The following is a 15,376-nucleotide window of genomic DNA, read 5'->3' as shown; positions in this document are numbered from 1 at the left end:
GGACTTGAGCAGAGTCAGATGCCCATGTTTGTAAAATCAGCCCTGTGTTTCATCCTCACCAGAGCAGGGACCACCCCTGGGGTCTCCTCCTGGCCCACTGATGATACCTAAGTCTCGCTGGAGGAGCAGTTCTGGAATTAACTGTAGAAACTGAGTCCCCCTCAACTCCAGTTTGCCAACGTCTGCTGGGGCCTCAATTGGGGGCCTGATCTGAACTCCAGGCCTTCTGGCCATGCTGGTGAGGATGATGGCAGGACTGGCATTCATGCACCTGACCCTGAGGAGGGTCTTCCACCCTAGATAACCACTTGCAACCAGGATGCCCCTACCTCTGTGATTTCCACTTTACACCTGGAGACTCCCATTCCACCTGCCCAAGCCAAGCCCAGTAGCTACTGACCTCAAACACTGCCTTAGACCCGTTTGCCCTTCTTTCAAAGCCAGCTCTCCCCAGGATCAGCTTCCCACCCCAATCTCAACCGCCACCCCACTCACTTCCTCAAAGCGGCACCAGCCGTCGCTGCGCTCACACGACACAAGAGACCAGTGACGGGCAATATAGTTGAATGGCATTTTATTTCTAATTGGATCCATCAGCTTTGTCCGAGTCAGTTTTCCCCCTATGCCGGTTCTTAGCCGACCCTTGGAGGCCCTTCCTGGCATTACGTTGTTTACGGTAGATTTCCAGCTCCTCTTGGTATTTGGCTCTCAGGAGAGCTGCCTTTTGCTCATACGGCTGCTTTTCAGCATCTGTTTTTGCTGACCACATCTTCCCCGAGGCCTTTGCCACCTGCACTACTGACCAGTTCGGATTCTCCCTCTTCAGCTGAGCATAGTGGTCTTGGCAGAAGAGCAGGAAGGATGATGGGGGGCGTCTGGGCGCCTGGGGGTCCCGCTTTCTCCGCTTCTTCTTCTTGCCGACATAATTCATCATCTCTTCCTGGTACCGGGCTTTGTCGAGCTTGGCCAGGGCTTCATATTTGGCCTTTTCATGCTTTGAGATGGACCTCCATTTTTCTGAACACTTTCTAGAGAACTCTTTAAAGCCAAGGTAGGTATTTGGCTGCTGCTCCTTGAACTTGTTCCTGTAATTCAAAAAAAAGTGGATGTAAGAAGAGACATTTGCCTTGGGCCTTAGCTGGATTTCTTTTCCCATGTTCATAAGGTCATTTTTTTTTTCTGGATTCAGTAACTTGGACAGCAGAGACTTCTGTCTCCACACTCCAGGAGCAATCTAGAAGGTGCTCTGCTTGCGGTGAATTTTTCCCTCTGCAAGAGCTATGGTCAGGGATCAGCCTTTTCAGCGGTGGTGGCATTATTGAGTCAGAGGAGGGGACTGTGACATCATTCACCAGCCTGTGGCATTTGCATACAGCTCCTCTTGTTGGTTGGCTACCTGAGGGTCCATTTCTGCTTCTCGTGTGAGATGGTGGTTCATCCAGAAGAGGCTTGAGAGCAGCCACTTCCCCTGGAATATTTCTCCTTGACTTCCTGGAGGCAATGGGCTTTGCCTGACTATGGGAGCTTTCAGTCCCTCGGAAGTAGTAATGAGCCGTGGGGTCCGCCTTCCTCACCGTAAGATTGCCAAGATGCCTCATGATCCCTTCCAAAGTCAGGATGCAAATAATGAATGTGAGGAGGTGGATGGCTCCAGAGCTGTCATGATAAAATGTGAAGTCTTTCTGTTTGCCTTGAATGGTGGCAGCTCATGCCGTTCAAAGAGTTTAGTAGTAACTCTAAAAATAATCAGGTATGACAGCCGTGACTCGGTTCCTGTCAGGACAAAGTTGTCTAATTTAAAACCTGAGCACGTGGGCTATGTACATCTGAACTCTTCATTTCTCTGAAGAAACTGGGGTGAAGTGGGCGGAGGGAGGAGAACCTTGAGGGTTTTACTCATTGCACTTGAGTCCGCGAAAATGGGGTCAAATCCTTGGCCTGTCAGGAGGCTTCCCTGCTCTCATCTCTGGGGTCCCTGGCTCTCGGGGTTAGAATAGAGAGCTCTAATGGCTACACTCAAACTAGTTGGCTTCTGACTTTTTGTGGAAACTGTTACCCCTATCCTACTAGTCTTCCAACTGAAGGAAAAAGAAAAGACAATAAAAGTGTCATCTTGTGACCTTTGGACACTCTGAGGGCCTTGCTTGTGTGGGACTGGAGTTAATACAACTCGGTGGTTGATGATAGTGCCAAATTTATAGGACTAGAAAATGGAGCCTCAGGGCACCTGGGTGGCTCAGTTGGTTAAGCGACTGCCTTCGGCTCAGGTCATGATCCTGGAGTCCCGGGATCGAGCCTCGCCTTGGGCTCCCTGCTCGGCAGGGAGTCTGCTTCGCCCTCTGACCCTCCCCGCTCTCATGTGCTTTCTCTCTCTCATTCTCTCTCTCTCAAATAAATAAATAAATAAAAATCTTAAAAAAAAAAAAAAAAGAAAGAAAGAAAGAAAATGGAGCCTCATTAGCAGAAAAATTAGGGTAAAATACCCGAACAAGTGGGAGTCTGAATTTGGACTGATGTGCTTAATGCAAGCCTGTGGTTCTTGCTGCGTCCTCAGACCCGGCACCTCGAGGGCCGGTGGCTCTGGTGTGCAACTTTAGCAACTGAGCTGGACAGGGAAACTCGCCTAAGACTAGACCACTTTTCCAGGGCTTCCAGTCCACTCCCAAGCCTCCAAGACTGACTTCAACTTCCATCTTCTGTAAAAGAAAGATGGAAATTGACGAGAGTCACCAGTCCTGAATTCGAGCCCCAGCTCTGCCACAAGGCGGCTGGGTTACCGATGCTAGCCTCTTCCTTCCTGTAAGCCTCTGATTTCATGTCTGTAAAATGGGTGCTTTGGCCTGGCCAGGAAAGACCCTCCAGATGACGTGCTGTAGCTTTGTGGCTGCATTTAGAGGCCTGTAAGATCTCAGATGCCAGCCGAGGAAGTCTGGGCTAGTGGTGGGGCAGAGGGGTCTGGCCAGGGGGAACAAATTAGTCTGAGAACATTTCTCAACATGGTTAGCTTTTTTCACTCTGGTTCTTTCTCCCAAGGGCCAGGGGTTGGCTCGCCTGTTTGTTGGATTTGAGCTGGATTGCCAAGGTCAATAAGACTTAGCTCCTTTCCGAGATGGAAGGACGGGTTAGGAGGAAGAATTTGGCCGATGTGTATAGATATGAATTAGACTCTGCTCAGTCTCACAAAACCCCCAGCAGCTCATTGTGCCTCCGTTCATGACCTTCTACCCTTCTCATGATGAAAACATCCAGAAGGATTAACCCTATGAGAATCATCTGGAGCCTAGCTGGTCTAGAAAGATAAGGTAGTAAAAGGTATAAGTTATGGCCACCCTGTGGTGTTTGGGCCACACTCTCGCCTTGGAGGGATGAAGTAGGGGAACTGTCTGGAGAACCTTAGGGAGGGTCAATATTGGCTGGCTAAGTTAATGCTATGTGCACTAGTAGCTGAGGCTTTCCAACCTTCTCCACTCTGTTCTGTGCCCTGGGAAGCTGACCCATATGGACCACATCAATGGGTCTCATGCCCTGTGGCTTCCATTTCAGTTTGGTCACTGTGGACCCCAACAGTAGATCAGGGAGAGAGGAAGGTGACCCCAGGGCATTTATTCTCCTGGCTTCCTCCTTAAGAGGTCACTTGGAGCTGGCCTCTCAGGCCCTGGACCGAAGGTGTTGGCTCCTATTAAGTTGTCCTTTCTAAATGACTGGCTCCTTCCAGGTTCAGGAATTGAACCCTCTCCTTGTCCCCTCTTGCCAAGGGTAGTAAGAGCTCTGTTTTTACTCTGCTATCCCTTGTGGCTTTCCTACACCTTCCCCTTCCCTTTGTAGATAGCCTCTTTATTAAACACTCTTCAAATTATTCTCATTTGAGTGACCATCTGGTTTCTGCCGGGACGCTGACCGATGTACCTTGTTCCTCGCTTTCCACCATGAACAGCCATGGAGGTGGATAAATAAAGCAAGCATGGGCATCGGTCCAGGGTAGAAGGGTATTGAGCTTCTCGAGGCCCGAGGACCCAGCAGGCTCACAGCCTAGAATGTTCTGCAGGGGTAAGTGTGCCTGCCAGAGCAGTAGCAGAACGGGGCCACGTGGCCTCCACAGGAGGCATTTAATATCCCTTGTATTATAAGATGGCCTCTAGGCAGGAGCGTTGGTCTAGAGAGCCAGATAAGAAAGATTTCCAGCTTTGTGGGCCATATGGTTTTTATTGGATGTACTCAACTCTACCATTGTAGCTCAAAAGTAGCCATAGACATGGGGTGCCTGGGTGGCTCAGTCGTTAAGCATCTGCCTTCGGCTCAGGTCATGATCCCGGGGTCCTGGGATCGAGCCCCACATCGGGCTCCTTGCTCCGCGGGATGCCTGCTTCTCCCTCTCTAGCTCCCCCTGCCTGTGTTCCCTCTCTCGCTGTGTCTTTCTCTGTCAAATAAATAAATAAAATCTTTAAAAAAAAAAAAAGTAGTCATAGACAATACATACACCGATGAGTGTGGCTGTGCCCGCGATAAAACTTCACATAAACAGGCAGGTGCCTGGAGGTCATAAACTGCTGACATCCCAGTCTAAAGCTGTGAGTTCAGTGTTTTCTAATTTGTTCATTGCAGTTTACAATACGAATTACATTTTACATCATGACCTGTTTGTGCACATGTGTACTTCATAATATTTATATAATACGTACTGTGTGCCCGTCTCTGTTCTAAGCGCTTTACATTTATCAATTCATTTAATCTTTATAACAACTGTGTGGGTGTGTTGGGGGCAGTGCCATTTTTTTTAAAGATTTATTTATTTATTTTAGAGAGAGAGCAAGCACGGGGCAGGGGAGGGGCCGAGGGAGAGACAGTCTCAAGCGGACTGCTCTGAGCACAGAGCCCGATGCAGGGCTCGATCTCATGTCCCTGCGATCACGCCCTAAGCTGAAATCAAGAGTAGGATACTTAACCAACTGCACCACCAGGTGCCCCTGGGCGGGGGCGGGAGAGCTGTTATTTTTATCCCTATTATAAAGATAAAGGTCTCTAAACACAGAGTTTACAGAAACAACATGGTAACACATTATACTTACTATGTGTGTGATGTACTCTTTTCTGTTCTATTCTGTTATGGTCCGTTTTGTTATTCAAAGTGCAACCTGCAGACTGATCGCATGACCCACTATGGGTTACAATCCATGGACTGAGTTGGAAAACACTATCCAGGCAAGCCGAGGGGGAGCTCTCACCTTGGACACTGTGAGATCCTCTTGATTTAGCAATGATGCCATGAAATGGAAAAAACATGGTCTTGGGAGTCAGACAGACATGAATTCAAATTCTAGCTTTGCCACTTAGGCTCTGGGGGGTCCCTCCTTACAACCTTGTCAATAAAGAGCAGTGAGGTGGTAACAAAGCTGTGGGGAGGAACTAACTGAAGTGATGGGAATAATGGAGCCGGCACCCCCCTACCGTGTGGGCAGGACTTAGGGACTCACTTCTAATGAATAGTGTGTAGAAAAGGACAAATTGTATCTTTCCAGTGGAGAAAGCTGGCAGATACCACCCTAACCAATAATGGTATTCTTCCTCCAATTCCATAACCTCTCGTCTAATCATGAGAAAATATTAGACAAACCCAAATTAAGGAGTATTCTACAAAACACTTGACTAGTACCCTTCAAAAGTGTCAAGGTCCTGAGGAAGCAAGGAAAGCCTGAGAAACTGACGCAGATTAGAGATCAAGTAGACTCGATGTCTCAGTGCTCTGGGAGGTGCTGGACTTGATGCTGGACCAAGAAAAAAGGCATTAGTGGAAAGACTGGGGAAATCTAAATGAAGTCTTCCATTGGGCTAACAATACCGTACCAATGTCAACTTTTGGATACGTGTACCACGGTCATGTAAGATGCTAATGTTAGAGGAAGCTGGGTGATGGGTCTATAGGAAATTTCTATACTATATTTGCAACTTGCAACTCTATTCTTGTTTCAAAATAAAGTCTTTCAGAAATCTCCCTCGCTGACAGTGATGTGCACCCAGAGTTGAGATACCCTGCTCTTGATCCATCTCCTCCAGAAATCGCTGGGCAGATTTGACCCTCAGTTGTAACATGTGCTCTTGGCGTGTCTTCTGTCACAGTGTTCCCCGAATTGCAGGGCATGCTGGAACCACCTGAGGAGCTTTCAAAAATCCCAGTGCTCAAGGGTATTATATAAGACTGATGAATCACTGACCTCTACCTCTGAAACCAATAATACATTATATGTTAATTAATTGAATTTAAATTAAAATAATAATAATAATGATAAAAATCCCAGTGCTCAAAGCCCCAAGAAGAAGAGCAAAAGTACCTGGCTCGGGCATCTGACAAATGCTTTGATGCTTCCTCCATTCCCCTCCTGCCCCTCTTCCTGTGGGTTGGGAATCACAGGCAGAATCCCTGCATGTGCCCTCTGAGTGGAGTATCTGTGGTAGGCAGAAAATGGCTCCACAGGGATGCCCACATCTGAAACATGGAAGCCCATAACTATGTTATCTTCCAGGAAAAAAGAACTTTGCAAATGTGATTATGTTAAGGATTTGAGATGGGAGGATTACCCTAGGTTACATGGGTGGACCTGATGTAATCCTCTGGGTCCCTATAAGCGGAAGGCAGGAGTGTCGAAGTTTGAGATGGAGATGTGGTGACAGATGCAGAGGGTCGGAGTCAGAGATCTGAAGATGCGGCATGGCCAGCTTTGAAGATGGAGAAAGAGACCACAAGCCAAGAAACGAGGTGGCCACTAAAAGTTGGGCAAGGCCAGCAAACAGATCATCCCCTAGAGCTCCAGAGAGTGCATCCCTGCAGACACCTTGATCTTGGCCGGGTGATGCCCATTTTGAACTCCTACCCTTCCCCTCCCCGCCCCCCAAGAACTATAAGACAACTGTATTCTTTCAGGCCACGAAATTTGTAGTAATTTGTTAAAGCAGCAATAGAGAAGGAATACAGTGTCTTTCTCATCCAGCTGGTGGTCTGTAATGTTTCCTGTGCTATTCTTTAATAAGTTTTTTTTTAAGATTATTTATTTATTTATTTGAGAGAGAGAATGAGATAGAGAGAGAGCATGAGAGGGGAGAGGGTCAGAGGGAGAAGCAGACTCCCTGCTGAGCAGGGAGCCCGATGTGGGACTCGATCCCAGGACTCCAGGATCATGACCTGAGCCGAAGGCAGTCGCTTATCCAACTGAGCCACCCAGGCGCCCTCCTGTGCTATTCTTAACCCCTGCTTATGTTAATAAAGATGAAAAATGTATGCCACCGCTTATTGGATTAGTTGTGGGAGCAAGGAGCGTGATCTACTCAATTTTACACACTCTTCTTCACTCACTTGCTGACTCATTAAGTCACTAATTCACTCATTTGCTTACCAATTAATTCACTCTTGGATTCCTTCAGTTCATTCACTCACTCATTTGCCATTCATGTACACACGCACATGCACACACATCTCAATAAATAGCTGTGAGTTGTGGAGCAGTGTGGCTGATTCTTTGATGGCCACTTATAAGCAGTGTCTGAAGGATGGGTATGTCTTAGGAAAGGAGGTGATGGTAGAGAGAAGCATCTGAAACTTCCGGGAAGCCAGACTGGTGGGAAAGGCAGGGTCATAAGCACTAGGCCTAGGCTCTTTGGCACTAACCTCGTGCCAAGAACTATTACTCAATCCCATGTAACCATAATATTTTAATAAGAATGATGATAATGTTTTAAGTATATCATCTCCAGAAAAGCCTAAAGAGAGAGATTAATTTTTCCAGGGCTACATAGCAGAGCCAGGCCTCAGACTCAAGTTGGTTTGACTCTTAAGTCCATGCGTTTGGCCTCTACTGGGAGTCTAGGAACTCTCTTGGGTAGGAACAAGTTGAGGAGGGAGCCAGCAGGGAACAAGGCCAAGTATTGCAGGAGGAGGGCAGGTGGAAGGAGAATAAGGTATCTAAATCTCAACACTTAAGGGATTCAGGGAAGACTTTTCTCATTTGGGTTGATGGATCTCTCATGCCAGATGGATCTGCTCAGTTTACCCCAGTTCATAGAATGCCCTGAGTCTAGCGGGTAGAATGACCTAGATAGCCCATAGAACCACACCAGCATGTACAGGTACAAACAGAACCTAGGTCTATTACTGAGAACACAGGCTGGTTGAAGTGAAGTGTCCACACCTAGTCCAGTGGCCTAGTGGATAAGTGGACAGGAAATGGAACAGATGATCAAGCCCAAGCCTGGGATCAGCATGGTGTGGGCCAGGCATGCCTGCTTACCTCTGGCAGGATACAGTAAAGGAGGAGAGGATGAGATCTAGAACAAGACCAACTTTGGGGCGAGAACACCCACAGTGAACTGTGGATGGATATACCCCTCGCAGGCTTTGAGAAAGCCACTCCATTATGCCACAGCATAGGAAGAGTGGTCCCTGATCTTTTTGTCCAGCCCCCTGCCTCTTTCAACCACCATGAACATCTTTCATTTTGTCTGCCTAGCACCGACCCCTCCTTCCCTTTGAGCACAACCCTTCTTTTGGAGAACTGTCCTCCAAACAGTTCTAGCAGGGGCCTATGCCCTTGGCCCCAGGAGTGGGCACACCCCCCAGCTGGACTAATCAGAGGCTTCCAGTGAGCTTTTTCTAATTAGAACTAAGGGAAGGGATTTTCCTCTTGTTTCTGGAAGTGAAGGTGTGAGAATGCATTGGAGCTGCTAAGGGTGGCCATAGGTCCAGCCTTGAGCATCGCCATTTGTCACGGAAAGAAAGAAGCAGGCAGACAGAGCACAACGGAGATAGGGCACAGAGAGGGGGCCCTGGTGGCGTTTGGATCCCTGGGTCTATTCATTCCTGGGGCCAGCTATGGCTTGACTATAGCAGCCAGTCATTTCTTCTCGATTCCAGGCTGATTTGACCTGGATTTCTGCCACTTGAAACCAAAAGTATTAGCCCAGATGTGATGGAGGTGAGCAATATGAGAAGACAGGAACTTTGCTCCCCCTCATTTGTCCATTCTCTCCTTCCTACCTCCTTCCTCTCCCCTTTACTTCCTTTTACTCCACTGTACAAATGGCTAGACCTCTGGCTGGTTATTCAGAATGTATACACACAACACTGGCACATTGTGGACCCTCAATAATAATAGCAAATAGTCTTTGAGCACTTGCTATGTGCCAAGCACTGTACCGAGAGCTTTTATACCCATTGTCTCACTTAGACCTCCTGTCAGCTCTATGAGGTGGGTGATATTGTCATCTTTAGTAAATAGAAGGGCAAACTGAGACCCAAAGCAGGTCAGTTACTTGCCCACAGTTAGACAGCTGGTAAGTTTAGAGCTGAGACTTGAACCTAGGCAGGAACCTTACAGGGCCCATGTTCCTAATCTCCACCCCAACTGCTTCCTATTCAGTAAGTGTTAGCCCTTTGCCCACGAGCCTCCCTTGCTGCTTGAAGACATGTCGTGACCAAGAATATGTGGCTGCTGTGTCTTGAAGCTTTAGCAGGAGTTTACAAGCATCACCATATCACCCTGAATTGTCACAACTCACTGTGAGACACATACTGGGAAAGAGAGACTCCAAGAGGTGAAGCAGTCTCCCAGGGTCACACAGCTAGTGGCTGTGGAGGCAGGATCTAAATCCAGCTCTGTCTGACGAGGGCACCTTGCTCACTGGCCTGCACATCCCCAAGATGTTTTAGCCCACCCATTTTCCAGCCGACGGGAAGTTCATGCCCTCAGCCAGGCCTTCAGAGCTGCCAGGCTCTCGGGCAGGGCTGGCTACCTGCTTCCTTCTGGGGGCGGGGGGTGGGAAGGGACATCGATGATGCTCAAGCTCAGAATGGCAGTCGAGTGGCAGGTAGAGGCTGGTGTGGGAGGCTCCTCGGTAAGCCATCTGCAAACATTTCCTCAGGATGAGAGGTTTATCCAAATATAATCCCCAGGGGCCTCTGAAAGGCATACACTGCCACCCTCCCTGGGAGGGGGACAGGCCCCTTCTCTGACTCATGTCTGCCAGTGACAGGTAGAAAATGGACAAGGCTGAGAAAAGCAGGAGCTGTGGTGGAGGCCAGGCTGGGGCCGCCGAGGGAGAAGGGAAGGTGGCTGCCATGTGGATTGGCTACCCTGGGAGCCACAGAGTACCCTGTCCTTTCCCCCCTGCACTGTCCTGTCACCAGACTGAATGCAGGCATCCTTACTTCTCCAGGGAAACCAAGCCAGGCTACTCTGGGGTCTACTTAATCCCTGTATACTCTGGAAGGTCGGGTTCAAGACACTGATAAGATCCCATCCCTTCTCCTCTCAGACTTAACTAAGCAAGGGAGGAAAATAGTGCACATTTATGAGGCACCTGCTGTGTGTCAGGCACAATCCTGGACACTTTATATATACAAGCACAGCTGTTCACAGGTCTCCCATTGCACAGATGAGGAAACTGAGACTCAGAGAAGTTCAGGCACATCCCCATCGTATATAACTAGTAAACAGTGGAGCCCAGACTCAAATACAGGACTGTGTTGATTCCAGAGGCCCGGCCCTTAACCTTTGACCTCCTTAAACCCATCGCCTTTGTGTAGGGGAACAAGACAGGTGATGACCCAGACAGGCTGGCATCTCCACCCAGGCAGAGACCTGAGCCAGGAAAGCGTGAAGGTCCACGTAGAGTGTGAGCATGCCTTGGTCACCACGCTCCTAAGGCACCCAGTTCCTAGGCCAGGCCTGATGGGGCAGGCTTTAACATCTTAGGCCATGGGACCATCAGGTCTCCAGGCGAGCTCTCCGGTCTAACCTGGAGCGAGAGAGACTCGGGCTGGGGGCAGGAAATGGCTAGCTAAGGATTCAGCAGCAGGGCAGAGACTGCGCTTAGATTCTGTCCAGGCAGGCGGCCCCAGGACGTGGAGGAGGACAACGTACGAGGCGCGGCACGTCGTGTAAGAGTGATGGGGCGGGGGCTGGGGTGGCAGCCACAGAGGCGGACGCCATGACCCCGCGCCACCCTTTCCCCGAATCTCCTTCCTGTGTGCGAGCCAGGCCTGCGGGGCTCTCCCTTGGTCGAAGCCCCTGCACGGTCCCATGGGCTGATTGGCCCCGCTTGGGTCACATGGCCACCCTGAGCCAATCAGCTGCGGCCTGAGGGTCACGTGGGGCCAGCGGGGCGCTTGCTGTTCAGAGAGAGGCTTGTAGCTCTCGGAAGGGAGTGGAACTTCCCGCTTTAGACGTGGAGACAGAAAACGAGGCAGGCAGACGGGCGGCCCCTGGAAGGTAGTTGAGGACCCGCCACCAGCCCTTTCGCCCAGAGCTCGGCCCCCGGCGCCGCTCGCATCCGCAGACCCAGCGCCAGTGAGCACGGCCTCTGCGCAGAGGCAGGAGACGCCCCAGCCAGCAGCCCTTCTGGGTGAGCAGCCGAGCAGGGAATGCAAGGAACGGGCACCCCAAACCACTCCCAGACCTTCTCAAGGTGCCACCCCCAACGCACGAGCCCCAGGACGCCCACTGGTGATGACACCCGCATCCCAGGGGCAGACACACTGCCAGGAGACCTGTCCCTCCCTCCTCCCTCCAGGGAACAGTGTGTCTGGAGGAAAAGCGTTTACCTGATGTAGCTTGTGTAGGTTCCCTGGAGCTAACAATTAGCTGAGCAGGGAAGAGCCCTGGTAATTCGTTGAGTTTATTGAGTTGCTTCTGGGGAACAAGGAACATTTGCCCACATTAATTACCAGATCTCACTGTTAGTGCATTGGAGATAGGTCAGGATGAGAAGAGTCCCCCAGAAAGGTTCCAGCAGCTGCCAAGTGAATGGGGAGCACGGTGAGGGCTGAGGGACCAAGGGGGTGGGGTGGTCCATCTTCATAGGAAACCGAGATGAAACCCAGCATGGCCTTGGAGGCTCTCCCCACTGTCTCCAGGTTCACCCGCTTGCCTGCTTTTCCCCATATATGCCCTCTGCTTTCACTAGCAGGATCTCATTCGTTCATTCGCTCATTCAAGCGTTCCTTCTAGTAAGCAATATTATTGAGGTCTTTCCACGTGTTAGGTTTCCATGCAATGTACTGAGGAAAGAACTGAAGAAAGAAACAGCTCCTGTCTTCAGGAGCACACAGTTTGGAGGATGAGGCAGACCCCTGGACGATGCTTGGTGAGACAAGCACCAGGGTAGAGGAAGTGCAAGGAGTCACGAGATACACAGGAGAAGCCAGCCAGACTCTCTGGAGCCACTGGCTGTAAGATGCCACCTAAAGGATGAGCAGGAAGTAGCTAGAAAAAGGGTGGGAGTGAATCAAAGTGGACAGGGAGAATTTGGCAAGGAGCTGACTTCTCGATCTTTGGAAACATTCAGAATAGATCTGGACTGACCATCTGTAGAGAAGGCTGTAGATGAGATCCATACATAGCTGGCCCTTAGACCTGGAAGTCCTCTGAAGTCCTCGTCAATTAGGATTTTAGTGTTAACTGATTCCCACTCTCCTAGTAGCAAAGGGGATATGATTAGAAAAGATGCCCACAGTTGAAAGCAAGAGACTGCCGTTCCTTCATTCATTGATTCGTTCATTCACAAAGCAGGCATAATGAAAGTGCTCTCAGGCCTCTCCACCAGAGCAGTTCCCTGGGGTTAGCTGGCACTCCCATGGTCTTGCTAGATCTTCCTGACCGATGCCCCGTGGCACTCTAAGCACCAGCTGCCCGCGGGCCGTCTCCCACCCCCACCCTCAACGCCTGTGCACTCCATGGTCCCACCAGCTGAGTCTTGCACTTTCTGAGAATCAGATGGGTTTGTTGCCAACTCTCTTGGTGCCAGTCATACTTGTTATTGTAATTATGTGATTTAAATTAAACATCACATAAACCGATGAAATATGAGTGTGAAAGGAAATAGAGTTGCATCTCTGGAAACTGAATTGAATGCTTTGGAAAGACTCCATGAAGGAGAATCTCTAAAAAAGATTGCTTCCTAAATATTAGGTGTGAGTGACTGAGACAATTGCTCACTTCCGTCAGGGCAGGGACCAGGTCTGTCTTGCTCACTGCTGCATCCCCAGTGCCCCACACAGTGCCTGGCACATGGCAGGTGCTGCGCGATAGATATTTGTTGACTGAACGAGCTGTAGCAGAATTGGTATGGCGAACGATGCATTACGTATGGGTGGAGTTTATATAAGAGAGACAGTGCGGAGAAGGAAACCTTAGTTAAAGGAAAGACCTCGGTCCTGCATTGAATGGACTGATGCATGAATGTACATTGAAGTCTTTGTACACCATCATGAAATGTTTTAGCTGTGTGTGTTCTTTTATTATTCCTTACTTGGAAATTACTTTTCACCAACAAGCTACGTCGTCTGCAAGGCTTAGGGTAGGTGTCAGGAAACTTTCTTTAAAGGGCGAGGTAAATATTTGGGGTTTTGCAGGTGATAGTTTCTGTCCCAACTACTCAACTCCGCCATCATAGCTTGAAAGCAGACAATGTGTAAATGAATGATCATGGTTGTGATCCAATAAAACTTTATTTACAAAAACAGACAGCCAGCTATAGTTTGCCATCCCCTGTTCTAAGGAATTGACTTGTTCCACGTGCCAGGCACTGTGCTGTGTTGCTGGACATGGCGAGACAAAGAAAATCCTGTCCCTGCTCTTGCAGAGCTTGGCTTCTAGTTGGGGACATGGTTACGATTTGGTGTGTCCAGTACTGTGGCAGGGGCATGAGTGTGGTGCATAGGGGTCACAGTGAAGGCAAATGCTTTTCCCATGGGTTCAGGGAAAGAGAGAGGTGGAGAAAAGGAGACATTTTGGTTAGGTTTATGGGAGCAGTGATATTTCCCCCAGGAAGTCAGGTGGGGCAACAGGAAAGGACATTCCAGGTAGAGGGAGTAGAATATGCAGAAGCATGGAGACATGAAAGAAGCTGGGGCTCAAAGTGGGTGTCACTGGAGGGGGAAGGCATGAAAACGTCTAGACTTTATGATACTGGAGCCAGTGGGCCTTTGTTGCTGGGTTTCCAGCAAGGCAGGAACTTGGGCGAATCTCCCCACATAGTACAGAGATGAATTGAGGGCAGAGGGCTATCTCAGTAGTCCAGGGGAGAATGATGAGGTCAGGAGGCAGAGAAGACTTGGCTGCCATTGGCCATGGAGGGCAGGAATGGAGGAGTTAAGGATGATGCCTGGGTTGGGTGACAAGGAGGATGGTGTGGATTATGGGGAGAAAGAACACTGAGGAGCAAGAATGACTGGCAGAAGCTTGGGTTTGTTCAAACAAGCCCCCAAACCTCCAAGTAGGTAGTTGGGATTTGGATCTTCATACCGTGGCTCAGCTGCTCAGAGCTGCCTGAACTATTGGGATGGGTAGGCACTGCTGAGAGAACCAGATCTTGGGCTGCCTTTCCAAAGATAAGTCTTAAGACTCAGGAACTCCAACAGTCCATATCCAAAAGAGAACTGCATTCATCCTGGGCCTTTGCCCAGTTCCAGGAAAATAGATAACATTATGGGTTTGTCCTGGGGAAAGCATTTATCTCAACATAGCAAGAATCCTAGGCATTTGGCTAAAGGAAAACTGATACGGAAATCATTGGTGATAAGAATGGGTATCAGGGCTGAGTCAATAAAGGCTCTCTTCAGAGATGAGAGGTAGCTTGGGCGGGGACAGAGGAGTCAGGTCTCCAACAAGAGCCTTGGTGCCCTTTGCCCACCACCACCAAGCCATTTCCAGAAGGGTTTTTCCCTGGTTGCATCATGGTGCCCTCTCCATCCCCCAAAGAGGAGAGCCGATGGCAGGTGGGGAGGGAAGAGGGTGTGGGAGTGGGGATAAAGCGGCACGCACCTCCTATATTTTGTATTCTCCCCAGCCAGCTTTGGGGTTGGAAGCATGGTTTCTGCTGGCCCCTGGGATGCAGAGCTTCTCCAACCTTGTATCAGATCCAGGCTGTGCACACAGCTTAGCTGAGAGATAAAGCCCACGGGAGATGCTCTGGGAGCACAGAAGCCAGATGCCATTGACCGAGGAGTGGAGGTTGTGCAGAGAATGGGACATTGCAGCTGAATCTGGTAGATTTCAGGCTTTGCAAGGACTCCCCATATCCAGGGAACCAGTGGGAGTGGCACCCACTGGCAAGCGCTATGCCTCGTATCCATTATGTGCTTGGTGAGTAAATGAATGAGTGAATGTTCTCCTAACCTGAGCATGTCAGTTTTCAGGAATACTGAAACTGAAACCAGGAGCTCCTAATACTCCTCCCCCTCTGCGTACAGCTAGGCAGTGATTCCTTGCAGACTCAGTTATCATCTCAGCGTTCCCAACATCCTGACTGTAGGAGAAGCTTCTTAAGAAGAAATGTTTCCCATGAAGTCTGCTCTGAGCTCTCTTATTACCAAGACAAGAACTAAGAGATT

General features: G+C 49.5%; 2 protein-coding genes across 2 annotated transcripts in view; one reads left to right on the top strand and one right to left on the bottom strand.

Annotated features, from left to right (window-relative positions):
• CSMD2 (CUB and Sushi multiple domains 2) overlaps positions 1-15,376 on the top strand; it is a 594,848-nt gene that overhangs the window by 269,393 nt on the left and 310,079 nt on the right. The window lies entirely within an intron of this gene.
• HMGB4 (high mobility group box 4) lies at positions 560-1,297 on the bottom strand. The gene has a single exon (XM_027615112.1). The coding sequence runs from the start codon at positions 1,160-1,162 to the stop codon at positions 581-583; it is 582 nt and encodes a 193-aa protein (XP_027470913.1). The 5' UTR covers positions 1,163-1,297; the 3' UTR covers positions 560-580.

This window comes from Zalophus californianus, chromosome 4 (assembly GCF_009762305.2).
Source record: "Zalophus californianus isolate mZalCal1 chromosome 4, mZalCal1.pri.v2, whole genome shotgun sequence".
In the NCBI taxonomy this organism is placed as follows: Eukaryota; Metazoa; Chordata; class Mammalia; order Carnivora; family Otariidae; genus Zalophus; species Zalophus californianus.
The sequence above is the reverse complement of the archived record's forward strand: the minus strand, read 5'-3'. Positions and strand labels throughout refer to the sequence as shown.

Coding starts and splice junctions, on each gene's coding strand:
- HMGB4 (XM_027615112.1), bottom strand. CDS start 1,162: ATGAACATGGGAAAAGAAATCCAGCTAAGGCCCAAGGCAAATGTCTCT.